This window comes from Epinephelus lanceolatus, chromosome 16 (assembly GCF_041903045.1).
Source record: "Epinephelus lanceolatus isolate andai-2023 chromosome 16, ASM4190304v1, whole genome shotgun sequence".
NCBI lineage: Eukaryota > Metazoa > Chordata > Actinopteri > Perciformes > Serranidae > Epinephelus > Epinephelus lanceolatus.
In genome coordinates, this window is record NC_135749.1 from 26,432,732 (window position 1) to 26,450,045 (window position 17,314).

The 17,314-nt window shown below is 42.5% G+C and overlaps 1 protein-coding gene across 2 annotated transcripts; it reads right to left on the reverse strand.

The window, feature by feature from the left end:
- Positions 1-1,814: 1,814 nt before the first annotated feature.
- Positions 1,815-14,643, reverse strand: prdm1b (PR domain containing 1b, with ZNF domain). 2 transcript variants are annotated; one of them, XM_033636336.2, is made up of 7 exons: positions 14,484-14,643; positions 13,699-14,012; positions 9,399-9,518; positions 7,698-7,938; positions 4,844-5,757; positions 4,613-4,741; positions 1,815-4,124 (listed from the first exon to the last, which is right to left on the reverse strand). In XM_033636336.2, the coding sequence occupies exons 2-7, from the start codon at positions 13,858-13,860 to the stop codon at positions 3,561-3,563; spliced, it is 2,130 nt and encodes a 709-aa protein (XP_033492227.2). In that variant the 5' UTR covers positions 13,861-14,012; positions 14,484-14,643; the 3' UTR covers positions 1,815-3,560. The 2 variants fall into 2 exon arrangements, with proteins under 2 accessions (XP_033492227.2, XP_033492228.1); XM_033636337.2 differs by lacking the exons at positions 9,399-9,518; positions 13,699-14,012; positions 14,484-14,643 and adding an exon at positions 8,225-8,353.
- Positions 14,644-17,314: the final 2,671 nt, after the last annotated feature.

Consider the following 17,314-nt stretch of genomic DNA (forward strand, 5'->3'; position numbering starts at 1 on the left):
ACCGTATTGTACTTAACTAAAAGTATTGAGTGCAAGCTGTTTCCAGAAAAGAAAAAAAATAAGTAGAGTGAGCGAATTGGGGGTTGCCGCAGGTGTCTGTGTTTAACAACAGCAAAACTATATCAAAACATCGGTTTACAAACTCACACAACTCATGCAGTATGGTCCAAGTCTCCGTTTATCCTGTCTTATACTCAGTACTTCTCAAACAGACGGATGTTTCAGATGGAAGCTGTTCAGAAACCCATTTCCAAACTGAACTGACAGTGAAACTTATCTGCTCTCTTCAAAGCCAGACTCCACTGACAAAAATATAATGAACACGGAAGTTACCACTACCTCAATCAGTTAATTTGTTTGTGTTATTGTGTGACTTTGCTGTTTTAAAGGGTTAGGATTCCCCACAGTCACACAGTAACACAAACAAACTACTGAATGAGGCAGCGGTAGATCAGCAGCCCCCATGTTCAGCAAGGTAGAATTAAAATTAATTTTTGTCAGTGGAGTCTGGCTTTGAAGAGAGCAGAGACAAGTTTCACTTTCCATTCAGTTTACCGTCAGAAAAGGCTGTCAGTTTGGGAAGTAATGAACACATGACTTCATAAATGAGAATTGAATTATACTGCATGAGTTGCGTGACACTTTGTAAACAGATGTTTTGACACAGTTTTTCATTGTTAAACATGCACCCCCCTGACTTCAATTCCTTAAGAATTCATTCATTTTCCATAACTACGTATCCTGTCGCGGGGGGGCTGGAGCCTATCCCAGCTGACACTGGGCGAGATGCAGGGTACATCCTGGACAGGTCACCAGACTATCACAGGGCTGACACATAGAGACAAACAACCATTCACACTCACATTCACACCTACAGACAATTTAGAGTCACCAATTAACCTGCATGTCTTTGGACTGTGGGAGGAAGCTGGAGTACCCGCAGAAAACCCACACTGACACAGGGAGAACATGCAAACTCCACACAGAAGGGCTCCCACACCCCAGGGTTCAAACCAGGATCCCTCTTGCTGCGAGGCGACATTTTCTTTATGCGTCATTAACTTTTTATTTTCCACAGTGATTTGTACAGCTTTTAAGTAATCTCTACATGCTGAAAGGGGCATCACATTAGAAAACACTTACATATATGTTGTTCTACAGAGTATGGACAAACAACACATTTTGTCATTTAATTTTAAGGACTTATGGAGAGGGTGGAAGAAACATGACTAGTAACACCAGCATTTGGGATGAAAGCTTTAGTGACAGCTCCCTCATGATGGCTTTCATTCATTCATTTTCTGTAACCGCTTATCCTGTTGGAGGTCGCAGGGGGCTGGAGCCTATCCCAGCTGACATTGAGCAAGAGGCAGGGTACACCCTGGACAGGTCACCAGACTATCACAGGGCTGACACATAGAGACAGACAACCATTCACACTCACATTCACCCCTATGGCCAATTTAGAGTCATCAATTAACCTGCATGTCTTTGGACTGTGGGAGGAAGCTGGAGTACCCAGAGAAAACCCATGCTGAAACACGGAGTTCTTGCAAACTCCACACAGAAGGGCTCCCACACCCTGGGTTCAAACCTCCCACCCACCCCTTCCTGAAACTAACATGTGATTTTACAGAGTGAGCTAATCCTTATCAGATGACTCCTAGAAAGTCATTCATGCACCCCTAGAAATAGTGCAATACTTCATTTATCATGGGATTGCAGAAATGATTTCATTATGTCCACCCAGTCGCTGCATTGTCTCACCATTCAAAGCTTATATTGGCATGAAAACACACGCAAAACACTGGACGTATAGAAACAATATCTTTAATATGCTACATCATGTAAATATAAAAGTATCGTCAAAATAGTCTCTTGCATATAAATTCTCAACATCTCATAACCTGTTTCCAAAAATACACTACAGTGACAAACATATTGTACAAAAGAAAAAAACACTATGAAAATGATAAAAGTAGTACATTACAGATTCAGTAGTACAATTTTCAAGAATAGTACCCACCTGCTGTTTTTGGCTACCAAAAGCATACAGATCTAGCTGCGTTTTTATTACAGTGCTAAGAGACGGAAATATGAACAGTGTTAGAATATTGTGCTCCTGCATTGCTGGTTTTTGTTGTCAGATGCTGAACATGAGGTACCGATGCTGGTTTAAGATTTGGACGAAGCTCGAGTTTACAAACATTTACAGTAAAGCTTTGTATGTAAGAAATATCTGAAACATTTGAATCCAGTAAAAAGCTACATACCAATCCACTTAGATACTCAGCGTTAGGTTTCGACATAAAAACGTTGCAGTAAGAAAGAATGAAAGCCATTTCTCCAAAGATCTTGTGTACATATGTGTTACTGTTATTATATTCAGTCTGTAGTTTTGTGTCTTTTGGTGGCATTTGTACTGCGGATTTCTGCTGCCACGCTAAAAATAAACCGACAGATCCCGCATTTTTTAATGTTATAACAAGATATTGTCATTGTCATATACTATTTATCTTGTTATGACGTATACATTTCATCTTGAAACATGATCATTTATTGTTATAACGTTAAAATATCTTGTTAAAACGTGAAAAACATCTTATTATGACGATACCTTTTTCACGTTATGACCCGATACTGATCTGTTTTTTTTAATTCTGGCATGGCAGCAAGACTTTTCCATACATTTGGTTTTGTTCAGCACAGTGTGTCTTTGTAATTAGCTGTGAGAAGTTGATGTATAATCAAGAGAAAATGTGAATAATGCTTTTTCTGAACCTTCTTCTGTTAGAATTAGTTGAATAATGATCCAAAAACAGTGCTACACATTCAAGTTATTGGATTGTAATTTTGGCAATTGCTTATTAACACACAGTTTCGAGAAAAAAAAAATACTGTTTTTTCCCTTTTTTTTAAAAATCATAAATAAATAAAACAGTTGCAAACAGCTTAAGAGCAGAAAGTTGGTTTGTGCCATCACCGTGCCCTGTCGGTTCACATGTACTTCCACTCGTTGTACACATGCACCCAGAAGCTCAAACACACAGTCACACAAAGTAAAAGAATGCACAGTTAAACACGTGAAAACTCATTTACAGGTCTGTGCCACATAATTACATCATCCTGAGTCCAGTTGCGGTTTTCCTTGGAGATTCGAATCTCCTTGGAAATGTCAACATATAGGCGTAAAAAATAAACACTAACAGAAAAAACAAGCTATGATACAACTAAATAAATAGAGATGACTCAAATTTCAAAATAAAAGTAATAAGTTAAAGCACAAAAAGCAAACATTTCTCTACCTGAGTGAAAAGAATTTTAAATAATTCACAGTTTAACAACATCCTCCTCTGTTTGAATGTTTTTAAGTTTTGCAAGGAAGTACAATCAGTGAGTACCCTCGCCCAGTCTTTGGAATGCTCTTCTTTTGGTGCTGCGCTCATTGGATTATCAAAGTTTTTATTCCCTTTAATGCCCTTCATAGACAATGTAGGGAGTTTTATTTGGCGACATCTGTTTTCTTTGTTGATGGTATGTCCTTTTTATACCCTTTCAATTCACTGTCCCTCTGTCTTCACTGCTGGCCGTTGGTGGAGATGAACAACGCTGGCCCTCTCCTGATAGGCCAGGTGAGGGCTGTGGTGTGATGTAGCTGATTGGGCTGAGGGCATCGCCGGTGTGTTAATCGCCGCTGTCAGAGCCTTCAGCAGTACAGTGGCCTCCTTCTGGTCCTCCTTCCCCTCGCCCTCTAAGGTACGAGCCAACCAGCGCTCCACCGCTTCCTCCACCTGCGCTGCTGACGCAGCCTCTGTGAGCATGTCAGCCTCCTGGCTGGTGTCGAACTGCTCCACCATCTGTTTTATGTGCACGTTGACCGGAGCGTTGGCCAGGCAGCAGCTGCACTGGTGGATGCGGAGAGAGAAGCGGTGGAAGAAGGCCTGGGAGCAGAGATGGCAGCGGTGGGGCCTGTCACGGCTGCTGTGGAGGCGGCGGTGCAATTTGAGGTGGATGTACTGGGTGAACTTGGTGCTGCACAGCTTGCACTGGTAAGGTTTCTCCCCCGAGTGGAGGCGTTGGTGTGTCTTCAAGTTGCTGGTGCTGCTGAAGCGTTTGTGACACACCTGGAAAGCATGAAGTCAAAGGTTAAGGCTTCTGTGAGCAACACTCATGTGACTGATCGTTAACACCCTAAGAAAACAGTTGGATTGTGTTTAGGATTATTCTGGGAGAACTGAGCGGACCAGTATGATGTCATCTTGATGTCATACCAAGGCTTGACCGTATTATTCCAGTTCTGTGGGGTGCTTTCATAAAACAACAGGGATTGCTTTTCTTTCTTTGTAGGACCAGTTCTAGCCTCACGCTTAACACTCACACCCACAATGTCACACTAAACAATTACATGACAAAGTGTGTAATGGCTCATTGGATATCAAAGAGACTGCCTTACCAGTAAGACATGTGAGTCAGAGGGCATTTACATGTATTGTGGATACACAACGCTTTCTTGTGTGTCTTTCACACTCTCGATTTTACATCAATGTCACAGTGAGGTCAGGAAAGAGTTTGTAAAGAGAGAAAGAAAATGCACTCAGCGTTTTCGACGTACCTGACATTCATGCGGCTTCTCTCCTGTGTGGACCAGGTGATGTTTCTGGAGGTGAGCCAGCTGAGTGAAGCTCTTTTTACATAGGTTACACTGGAACGGCCTCTCACCGCTATGCACTCGGAGATGGACCTACAATTACACAGATCATAGGGAAAGAAATATGAGCACTGTTGTTGAAGAATTGGAATACATGACATTATAAGCACAAGAGAGAGGAGCTGAAGCTGATACCTTGAGGTTTGACAGCTGTCCGAAAGTCTTTGAGCAGATATTACATTCATACTTGATCTTCCCATTCTGCTTCTGCAGTGGGTAGGGCAGGGATTTGTGGCCGGGGCCATTGCGTGTTGCTGTGTTGCTTTTGATCGTAGCCAGGCTCAGATTCATGGCTTCCTCGCAACTGGAGGGCGACTGCTCAGTCGACTGATGTTGACTGCCAGGCTTGGGGAGGGGGGAGAGCTCTGGGGTGGCTGGGGCGCCTCGTGGTGGCGACACATTTGGCTTTAGTTCTTTCAGACCTCCCTGTGAAGATGGAGGGTAAGGGAGGGACACTGGCAGCAGGTTAGGTGGGCCAATGGGTGGATATGGGAGTCCGTCTGTGCCCAGATAGCTGCTGTATTGGAGGGCTCCTCTTGAGGGCAGCATGCCAGGGAAGGGAGGGGAGTAGGAGGGTAGGAGGAGGCGAGGATAGTGTGGGTTGTAGGGGGGAAGGAGGTGGTAATTGGGCTGGAGGGGTCTGGGCTGGGGGTAAAGGGGGTAAGAGGAAACGCCTTCCCTGTACAGGCCGTGGAGGTGAAGAGGGAGATTTCTGTGCTGAGATGAAAGTGCAGGATGGTGTTCTGGTAAATACGAGTGATTTAAGCCCAGGGTGGGCTCTCTATGCTCTGGCTGAGGAGAAGGAATGATCCCCTGGTCTTCTTGATCTCTGTCGCTCTCCTCCTTTTCAACTTTTCTGCTGAAATCCATGATCTGGTCGTCAGGCGTGTCAGGTGGAGTGTCTCTTTCCAGCACCTCCACATCAATCTTCTCCTCTCCGTCTTCATCCCTCTCTTCTTTCATCTCCTCCTTTGTTCTCTCTGTAAGCCACGTCTGCTGAGGTAGGTGCTGTTTGATGTATTCTGACTCTTCATCAGAATTCAAATATTCTGTGGGAAAGAAAATGACAATTGAGTTTGATGAGTAAACGATGTCATCGAACAGAAAAAAAAGCCCATTATAATACCTGGTTAGCTGAAATGCTTAACACAGCAGATACACATCCGCCCACAGAAGGCACTCCCTCTTATGGTAAATGATAGTAGTTTCAGTCTGACTTCACACGTAAATCATACAGTATAGGTTTCTGTTCTGTCAGTCAGTCACAGTAGTGATTTTGATGTGGGAGAGTAAGTTGGTGGTGAAGTGTGTGGGTGTCCATGTGTCATGTCACAGTCGTATGGCAAGATTCTGGGTTTCATTTGCGAAACCTTTTCTGGGTATAGCTGTCTTACTCGCCACAAAAAGATGTGAAACATCTCTTCCTTTTTTCCCTCACCTTTTTTTTTCTTTTTGAGAATTTGTCACCACTATTGTGCTTCAGCTACTGTTTCATGTCACTCTACTGCAGTCTTAATGCAAATTGCTTTCAGGGTCTATATGGCTGTGCAGGTGTTTTTGTCTGGTTTTGACTATTTACTACAATTGATTTGTACTTTAAATCGCAGTTGACGATTTCCCAAACCATACCATGGTGCTTTACACATCTAAATTTAATTTTAAATGCCACTGATTTAATCTCTCCTTTAGTTTAAAGGGATAGTTCCCAAACTAACCCCTTTAAATGCCAAAATCACACAATAACACCAACAAAATAACTGATCAAGGCAGCGGTAGACCAGCAGCTCCTGTGTTCAGCAATTTTACATCACTTTTTTTTCCTCTATGGAGTCTGGTTTGGAAGATGGTGATACAACAGCTACAGTTTCCTGTCGGAAATCGCCGTTGGACTATAGAGTAAAGCGGTGAAAATATTCTGAACATAGCACGCACTTAAACTGATATTGAATTTTTTTTTTGGTGGGACTTTTTTTGTGTTGCTTCTCTAAACTGAGGGCTCAGTGACTGACATCTACTGTATATAATACTATCAGACTTTCCCTTTAATATGAAGATTTGTCTACAGAGATTCAAACTGTGTACAGTATTTTAGGTTCTATGTGACGTAACAGATGCACAGTGATGCATTTGAAAGCCCAAACTGATTCAAAATGTCCTCAGGGTTTGTGCATACAAGCGTTACCACCCGACGCTTCAACAACCCAAGCTGCCAAACTAGATTGCTGTCAATAAATATATCAGAAAATCAAACTCGGGAGACAAACAATGAGCATACCTGAACTTGAAAGGAAGGTGAAAGCTTTTAAGATTAAGATAATAAAACAACGTAATGATACTGCCTTAGTGTTAGTCACTAAGATGAATGGCAACGCATCTGGTGTATCCAGTTGGTATGAGTCAGACTTTGTGGCAACAGACAATCATTCAGGGTGATGAGGGTATGACTTGCTGTTCTACTAATAGCTGACAACAGATGACTCACAAAAGTACTTTGACCAGGCATTATTCCCCTTCGATTTCTCCACTCTCCTTAACAATCCCACATCATTTACCGCATCTCATGAAATACTGAGATTTGTGGGGTCCATGTGTGTGTTACCCATGATCTCTATGGTAAACCAGACAGGATAAAATAACATCAACTATCTTTACTGTTTGCTAAAGATAACATCACGAAGGGAATGATGTGTCTTTATTCACTTTGAAGTGATAGAATTTTGCCAATAAAAGATATCTCCTGACGCAGATTTTGTACTGTGTTAGTCACAGCCACAGATTTAAATCTGTCATTTTGTCAGATTTAGTACGAAAAAAGAAACGTCCCTCAGTGATACAAGATTCCAACGACTTCCATCACATCACCCACTAAAATTTTGCCTTCCTGTGCCTCAAAATGTTTGTTAATCGTCTACCTCTCCAAAGCCTGTGGAAAAGACCATCACATCCAAACATACAACAATCGAAAAGCTTCTCCTTCTGCTGCACTCACTTTGTTTGCTGTCGACCTGCTGGCCGCAGAGCCTCTGGGCAAACTCCTGGCTGTACCACACCAGCAGCTCCTGACTAGGCTCCACTGGTCGGATGGTGTAGAAGTAGATGTCCCGGCCGTTCTGGCATGCCACCAGGTTCTGTTCGGCCAGAGAGCGGGCTGGATTGACGTAGCGCATCCAGTTGCTTCTCTGGACGTCATAGCCATCAATGAAGTTTTGAAGCTGCCCGCTGCTATAAATCTGTAGAAGAGGAAGAGAGAAGATGAAATTAAAACAGCAACTGATTACTCATTACTTGTATGTTAAATGGGTATTATTAAATATAGTAAAATGGTAAAATTAATACTATTGTTTTGCCACATGGCAATGGCCACATCCACTATTAATAAAGACACTTCAGCATGTGATGCTTGAATTATTAAAAGCTCAAATAATATGTGATTAAAATCCAGATAAGATCATCTAAACAATCACTAGAAAACAATTTAAATTAATTAGGATTAAAGAAAAAAGTCAGAATAATCACCTCTGCCATGTACAGTTCAATATCCTTCAGTTATCAGCTGCAGTTTATTTTGCTCCTCTGGTATGCACCCTACAGCTCTGCTCTGTGTTACACTCCTGTGTGTGTTTGTGCTTGTGCCTGTCACTGTATTAGTAGGCGTGAGGGGTGGAGGCGTGGCTGGACTACTCAACCAGTGGCTGTCTCTCTCACTCTCCCTCTTTCCTCATTTTCTCTTTCTCTTTCCCGCCCCTTAGTATTTTTATTATTGTTTCTGTGCATGTGATTTATTTGATTGAATAGATGCCAATGGTACGCTTAACTACGACCACATCTTTCAACAAAAACGTATGCATTGGCTTATGAAAATAAAAGCTGTGTAATTGGTGGCTGCCTGACTGACAAGTGCTGGCAGGCAGCCAAAAGCACACACACACACGCAGGGCAAGCCTTTGGCAGCACGTACATTCTCCACCTGTGTCGCAACGTAGATAACATAATCACTCCCTTGGAACATCAGGCTTTCACTAGTGCACCTATGCAACGCCCCCTGTACAGGGTTACAGGAAATAAAGCCGGAAGGAAAATACGTAGGATGGCAACAAAAAGTCCTTTTGGGAATTGACTCAGCAGAATAGAAAAACTCCTAAATGACATAAGCTGGATGAGAGAGAGAGAAAAGAAACATGGCTTGTCGACTTAACCGGGGCGGAAAGATGAGGATTGTCTGAGAAAGTGCATGTGAACAATAGTCCCTTCCTTTGTGTGTGTGTGTGACACATGAAGCATAGGACCTGAGTGCCGGTAAAGCTCTGATGAATGTGTGAGAGTGAATCCATTGTTACGTGCTACCAGCATTTGCAACTTCCTCTAAAATTTACACCAAAACCCCTCTACGCGAGTGCAGACTGTGTGAAAGCATTTTTGTTTCCTTATTGACGTACGGACCTGGACTTGATGTGAAACTTCTGTATCTGAGCAACGGACGTCTCTTTTTTTTATGAATAAGAGAGGAAGAAGAAAACGCGTCCTCAGTTACTCCTCAGCTGTTCCCAGGGTCATTTTCTGACATCTAGATTTGAGACTTCCCCCCTGTTTAACCAGTATCAAGCTGAGCTGGGTTACTGTATTGATACCGAAATATATATATGTTGCATGTTTATGTAGATACACGCATGTGTGTGTATGTTTCCCTTACCCTCCAGAAGTATTTCCTGTTGGCCTGTTTTGGGACGTTATCTTTGGTGTAGATGACTCCTTGCAGAGGGCCGAAGCGAGTCCCCTGAGGAATGTATTCTTTGCTGAACACACCCATCACCTGGAACACAGACCAATACATCATTAGAGTTTAGTCATTTAGAGTATGTTTTCCATGTTTTGCCTCTTATGTGGAATGTTACACTGCAACAGGGGTGAATTATGAGATAATGGGTGCCTGGGCACAGACATGCCTGGGCCTCTCCTACATAGGTGCAAGACATTTGTATTCTTTGTATTTGTTTCACATCAATTTGAGTTTATTTTTAGTTGTTTTGTGTCTCTTTGTGGTCATTTTGACTGTCTTTGTAGTTGCTTTGGATCTCCTTGTAGTCATTTTGTGTCTCTTTATGGTTGTTTTGCCCATTGTTGTAGTCTCTGTACATCTCTTTGCACCTGTTTTGCATCTGTATGTGATCATTTTGTGCCTGTTCAGTTATCCATCCATGCACCCCAACTCAACACTGAGTAAAAAAAAGTCATCTCTCGGGTCACAAGAGCACACAACAGTTAATCTTTCTGTACGTCTATAAACATAGTGTAGCGTAAAATGTGTGTTTGTCACATTGTTTGTTTATGTCCAGCAGGTTGTCGGCCAGTTGCAGTCGTGCTGGCTTCGTCATGTTGACCCAGACAGCTTTAGAGCCAGGTTAAAACCCACAAGGTGACACACTTTCGACGCTAACAAGTTAATCGAATGAAGAGAATTACACTTTCTCTGACCTACTCCACTGATCTCTGACCTGCTGTCCTTGTAAACACCAGAGATAGGCATGAGAGAGGGGGAGCGGTGTCACCTGTTGTCTTGTTGTCTTCTTCCGAACTTTCGTAGAAGACATGACTACACTTCTGATTGTAAACCCGCAAAGACAAAAGTGTGTAAAGCAATTTAAAAGATAACGCTGACTCTGCCTGCTCTTCAGACAGGTTGTGTCACAGCTGCAAGGCCCTGATTACAAAATGTAAATGTTGTATAGAATACAAAATTGATGTATAGTTGACTCACACATCTGTCTATAATTGGATTCCCTGGAAAATGTGTTTCAAAGCTTGTCTGAACTTATTTTGCAAATAGGAGATGTGTGTGGGATTTCTCATACGTTTTTGCTCAGGGCCATATAGTAATGTATGTGGTAAGAGCGGAAACTGTCCTGTTCCCCAGGTTACTGAGTCATTTCTGACCTTTTCTGGTAGTTTTTTATTGAGTTGGATGAGAAAACACTGTGTTGTTAAAAATAATAAATCTAAAACGAGACAGTACAGGATAAGTCTGTGTCCTCTTTGTTGTGCAGAATAGCTTCCAGATTCACACTTTTATAGAAAGTGCACAGGCTTGGGGTCGACCCTCTTCAAAACGAACCCAAACACAAACACACACGCCATCAGGCAGCAGCATCTGTGGCGTACACACAGCCTCCATATCTTGAGGAGCTTTGTGCTCAATCCTTAAGTAACCCCCCCCCCCCCCCACCCCCCCATACATAAACACACACTCTTTCTTCCTGCCATTGAGGAAATGTAATTCAAACTGTCTCGAAAGGATTTTTCGTAGCTTCCTGTGTAAAGGTCAAACCATAAAAACAAACAAAAATTGATGAACACCTGAACACCTTGTGATTATTTTCAAATTTTGGCTTTTCTAAAATATGTATATGCTGTTAATTAGAAGAACAACAGGTCACTGAGGGCAGCAGGAGTGTGTGTGTGTGTGTGTGTGTGTGTGTGTAAAGCGGCCGTGGAGTTGAATGAGGTGATTCCTGGATGCGATGAACCAGTGTGACAGGGACATTGTGCTTTGTTGGCGTTGCGTGACTAACGAATCGCTGTGGCCGCCGCCGCTGCTTAACCGCTCAGTTCGGCCAGGTTGGGAAGAAGGGGGAGGGAGGGAGGGAGGGAGGTGGTGTTGGTGGGGGGAGAAGGATGGGCTTTCTTAAGTGGACCCACGCTATCACACTCCTGAATGCCCTCCTTTTCCTCCTGCCTTCCCCCAACCCTCGGTCTTTTCTTAACCCTCTCGAAATAGCTCGTGCGCCCGCCGGGTTGAGGCCTGGCCGGCTGCCTGGCCGGCTGCCTGTCCCCAACGAAAGTTAATCATCTGGTTTTAACCTAAATCCCCCCTAACACACCCTCCTTCTCCCCAGCTTCTCCCTCACCATCCATCCCCTCCACTGCCTCGCTCCCTGCTCACTGGCACCCGTTGCTAACGCCCCATCTGCCACGTGCCCTCCTCCACCCTTCTTTGCGTGTCCTGGCACACTTCAGAATAAAAACTGTGAGGAAAGGGAGATTTAGAAAAAGTGTGAAGAAGTTACGAGGAGTATGAAAACAAGTGGGCCCAACATTTCTCCTGGTAGCCAAACACGTGCTGAACAAGTATAGCAAAGACAATAGAGTCAGCTGACTTTTTTCTTTTCAGTTTTCATCCAGACTCAGTTTGACTCATCTGTCAAACTTAAACAACTATACACTCACCTGTGCTAGAAAAAAAAATCCCTTCTTTCAAAGCCAGTTCCTGATAACTGTGTGACCTGTACCCTACATGTAGGGTGACACATATGGATGCACCATCCTACGCACCCAAACAAAGGAGTGGCTGTGCTTTATGGTCATCACAGGAAATTAATTTCCCAGCTTGAGCTTGGGTGAGTTATGGAGAGAGGTTCACATGACACCGTGTTTGGGAAGAGAAACCACTTGATGGACAAGGGCCAGTTTAAACAGCACAAATTACCGACAGGCATATGAGTGTGTGCTCGTGCTTGTTTTCGTCTATCATTTCTTATCTGATACCTTTATGACTCAATGATCTCATGTGCACAGACATGTAGTACATGAACTCTAATTATCTGCCATTAAGTTTTTTATATAGATATTATGATTGGTCAGTCAAAAAAAAAACAACTCAAGTTTGGCTGCATCAAGTGTGAAGTGTTTTAGTTAGTAAACACGAGCTGGGGATTTGAAATAAACCTTAAGAGTGATTTTTATCACCATGGTTTGCATGCTTTGCAAGGGGGAAGAGATGAGAGTATGAGCGAAAGAGAAGAGGAAGGATGGCAGAAAGTGTTGCCTGGGTCAGGACAAAAAGAGGAAGGGGACAGCAAAGTCAACCGCAAGCATCACAGTGTTGAGCATTAAGAGCAACAAAACAAGTGAGTGTGACATCTCTCTTGCTCTCTCTTCCTTTTTAAGATGACCATTTTCTCTTTAGTTACAGTAGGCCGACAAATTACCTTTTAAAACCATGCTTGCTTGTAGACAACATTGCAGGTCATTACAGTGACATGTCCAGACAGATACCGGATCTTACAGCACTGCGTGCCAAACAGTCAGCTGACTGATATAGCCCCGGGTTACTATGTTTGCTTTCACTGACTCACCTGAGTGAGAAAGGCTGTAAAAGGAAAATAGGTAAGGCAGAGTTGTAAAGAAGAAAAAAAGGAGGGAAATTTTGACGCGATAAGATCATCTGACGACTTACTCTGTGTGTGTTTATGTTCTGAGTAAGTAGTTTCTGCATGCACCATTATATCATACCCATATTATAGAGGTGCAAAGAAGCTGCACAATGGCTGAAACAGTAGGGTGACATAATGGAAGTTGAGGTGACCAGAGGACATAAGAAGGCCCCTGACCTCAAGCTGCCAGTGGCCCCCATGTCCACACACACACACACACACACACACACACACAAACACGCTGTGCACTGTATCAAATGTGCGAAGAACTCATTAGTCAGCAGATCTTTTGTTCTAAGAAACCCAATGCAGATGGTCCAACAGAATGTTATGTAACACAGAATTAATATTTTGAAGTCTAAACAGTAAAGCGTTAATCTGACAGAACTGGCCATTCAAGAAACTGGATTGCAGCGAATTTAGTTATACAAGTTTGTTAGACTGGTTGCCTTCACATGTTTATATATTGTATTGTTGTATTGGTGCTTTCACAAGATATTTTCAGAATGAGATTCTTGATAGATAATCATCAGTGACGTGGATATAATGACTGAGTTGGTAAAGACAACAAATAGAGCAGCTAGAACAGTCTGGTAGGTTCAGGAAATGTCGTCACGTTACCGTAATGCAGCCTTTAGAACCAGGAAAAGACAACACTTACGATATTAAGATCCAGTCTCATATCACGATATTGACATAATATCGATATGTTGCCCAGTCCTTAGAGTAAACCATTCTTAATCTCGGAAGATAAACAGTCTGAAGGAGCTGAACTGCTCTTACCTCGTTGTCCGTGCCGTATTCGAAGGTGAGGTTGCGTGGGATGGAGGTCATGGCTTTGGGCAGGCTGAAGCTGGGGTCCGACACCTGGTCCGGAACAATGTAGGTGCAGTTGAGGACAAAGTCCACCTCCCTCCACCCGCTCATGTCGCTTTCTAGCTTCATCTTGACAATGTAGATATACTGTAGTAGATCGTCAAGCTTCAGAGCTTTTAGTTTGGTTTGGTTCTGTTTGGTTTAGGTTGCTTTGGTATAGAAGTGCTTTGGTTTGGTCGGGTAGGTCCCTTGTTTTAGGTGTGCTGGTTAAAGCTCAAGATCTGGAAAAGGAAGAGAGAGGAAGAGACTTTAGTACCACAAGAATCAGAAAGAAATCATCTGTTTATGTGACCTGCTTTAGTTTGACATCGTTGCCCACAAACTGACAGTGGCATACAACCTATTCAGAAAGGCAGACCTTACCACAACAGGTTGACCTCAAGGTTCATAATCTCAATAATCAAAGTCAACTCAATATGGCTGTTTGAAATCCATGTAATCCATATAAAAGACTCAGTATTTTCCATTATTTAAAAATGGCTCCTGGCAGTCGTTCATTATTCAGGCAGCCAGTTCCATTCATGAACAACTGCACTTGGCCAACATCCCATCACTTGCCATTTAGTTAAACCAGCCGTGTCTTACGAGGACAGTAGATCAGGTTGTTGTTAAGCATTTATCCATCTTTTAACTATCCAAGGTTATACTTGACACCAAAAAAGAAAAAAAAAAAGAAATAAGATACGACTTACTTTCACACATTCATTCAGCTGTAGGATCCTCATTTCTTTGGCTATGTCATCCCTTGATTTTTCTTTTTCCTTTTTATACGCTCTCTTCTTTGTGGTGTGTTTCTTCGGAGGGTTCCTGTCAGTTAGATCCTTTGGGTATCCGCTCTCGCTGTGGTCACTCTGTCGCCGTCACCAGAAACTCATGAGCTCTGGATTGCGCCAAGCTTTTTTAGCTCATCGGCCCGGCCAATCATGAGCCACCGTGGTCATGTGATCTGAGCTGTCTGACACACAACTGTTGGTTTTAGACAACAACATCAGTGACGTTGTACACTTGGCCAGCGAGCAAGTGGCTGTTGTGATGAATGCTTACACACACACACACACACACACACACACACACACACACAAAGAAGACATGTTAATGAATGAATAAAAGAAGAGCAGATGGCTGGCCTGTTGCCACTGAAAAACACACTCATAGACTTTTGCTTGGTTTGGCACTTAATGAGCAATCTGCTGCCACTGTATCTCCTTGACCTACATCTCACTGTAGAACGTCTTTAAGACCCCTGCCACACACACACACACACACACACACACACACACTGTATTAATCCCAAATGTATACAAATACACACAAGCACAATTTTCTTTTATATCTAAATTGTAATTCAATCAGGGAATAGGCAAAACAAGAAATGTAAAAACAATATACTGATGATCTCTCTTGCACACGTCTTCCATGCCCTGTGCTGAATGGTGAGCTTCACTCATTCACAGGTAACAGATGTAGGGCAGGTCATCCAGGCACGCAGGGAAGAGACTTAGACACCTGTCTGGTGAGCATCCCCTTTACTTTCAGACACACACAAACACACATGGTCTAATAATACAGAGCTCTGGGTCACCTCACCTGGTGGCCTGCATAAAGATAGTCAGGACAGGAGAGAGCCGTTAAAACAACATATGGAGGGTAAAAAAAGAGAATGTGACTCGTCTATATGTGGAGATGCAGCCTGTGCAAGGAAGCATGTGTGAAATTTAAGTTTTCATATGTGAAATGTCTTACAAACACATGAACTTATATGTGAATTTGTCAAATTTATTACGTGAAATAAATGTAATTTTTCTGTACATTAAAAAAGATGACATTGAGCTTTTTACTTGTGATGTGGAACATTTCACAAAAATAAAGTATATGTCATTTTATCACTGGTGGCAGAAGTGACTGTGCAGAAATAGATACAGTTGTATTATTGTAATTTACAGCATTTATCTTTACCTAAATTTACCAAATGTTACATAACCTGTGGGCTGAATGTTGAAAACAAAAAATTATAGGCGTTATGCTGGACTCAATGCCTGATTTCCTTGTTCCTTAAAAGTGTGTTTGATTTTTGTTCAGTTTTATTTGTTTTTTGAATGTTTTCTGTATTTTTGGACAATTTAAGACACTAAAAAATGACAAAAATAACAAATAATAAGCAGTGCAAGGAGAGGAAGAAACCCAAAGTGGGCTTATTTGAAACCTCTGCCCAATTTTTTTTTATAAAGAACACAAAAATTAACATACAGAAACGTATATGACATCATAAAAGTAATGGCAAACACAAAAGCAGAAAAAAAGTTTGAAATGTGTATAAAAGTGTGTATGTGTGAGTGTATTTGTGTGTGCGCAAGACAGTGCGTAGTGTGCATAGGTGTCAAGGTGCACTTATATGAAACACAATGTAAAAGCTGCAAGAAATATGAGACAAACACTTGATTTCCAGGCTTCATAGAATAGTTAAAGACAAACAGAAAGTGTATTTGACAAATATTGTTCAAGTGCAAAGAACTGGACATATATTTCCACGCTGTCATTTTTATTTTTAACTGCTATAAGCTGCTGAGGCCACATCTTTATATTAAACATTAGAACTATATTTGTGTCCGTCACAAATCCCCCTCCTCCTCTCCTCCTTTCTTTCTTAACTTGGCTGGCTGAAATAATAAATTGGCTGCCATATGGCAAGACCGCTATTCCAAGAGCGGAGCTTTACTGCCCAGTGTGGCGTGGGGGTTAATGGTGGTGCTAGATGGAGTGTGTGTGTGCGCTGTGGAAAGGGAGGGGAGGTGAGGATTTGGGCTCTTTCACTGGCCTGCGCCTGGCTGGGCTAATTTCTCTAATTTGCAGACAGTCTGGGCTCAGGCTCAGGGCTCAGAGGCTAAAGACCTGGCACTCCAGGATAGCAGGGTAGCCGACTCATCTCACTCCTGGACACATCACATCCGGGACATCAGATAGCTCCAGACACACTTTTTTTTTTTTTTCAGGGAGGGGATCCTCACGTGCAGGGCAAAAGAAACTGGGCCTTTGCGCGAAGAGGGAGGGATGATGGGAGGGAGATAACGGCACCAGACGAGCTGAAAAGGATAAGTGGAGGAAAGACCTGAGGTCAGCTATATTGAAGCTGTCTGAGACAGAGAAAATCAGACAAAGGGATGCGACCTGAGTCCTGATAATGCTAAGTTGGTGGTACCTGGGTGTTTTGTAACAGTCTGGTTTTAAAGAACACTTGTTGCTATGCAGTCGTCTAAGTCTATGCTTCTCCAGGGTCAGTTACAGAGCAGGGAAAGCTGCCACCTGTTCTACCAAATGTTGATTATACAAGCAAGTTCAATTAACTGCTGGTGGAAAAAAAAGGAGACAGTGAAGTGTTACATTAGACTAAAGGTTTGGGAAGTGTTACACTAAAGGTTGATTGAATCATCCAACAAGAGCAAATTAAAATTCACTGTGACTCCAGCTAATGTAAATGTATTTGCATTTACATTCAGTAAAAAGCAATAATGCAAAATGTGAAAGT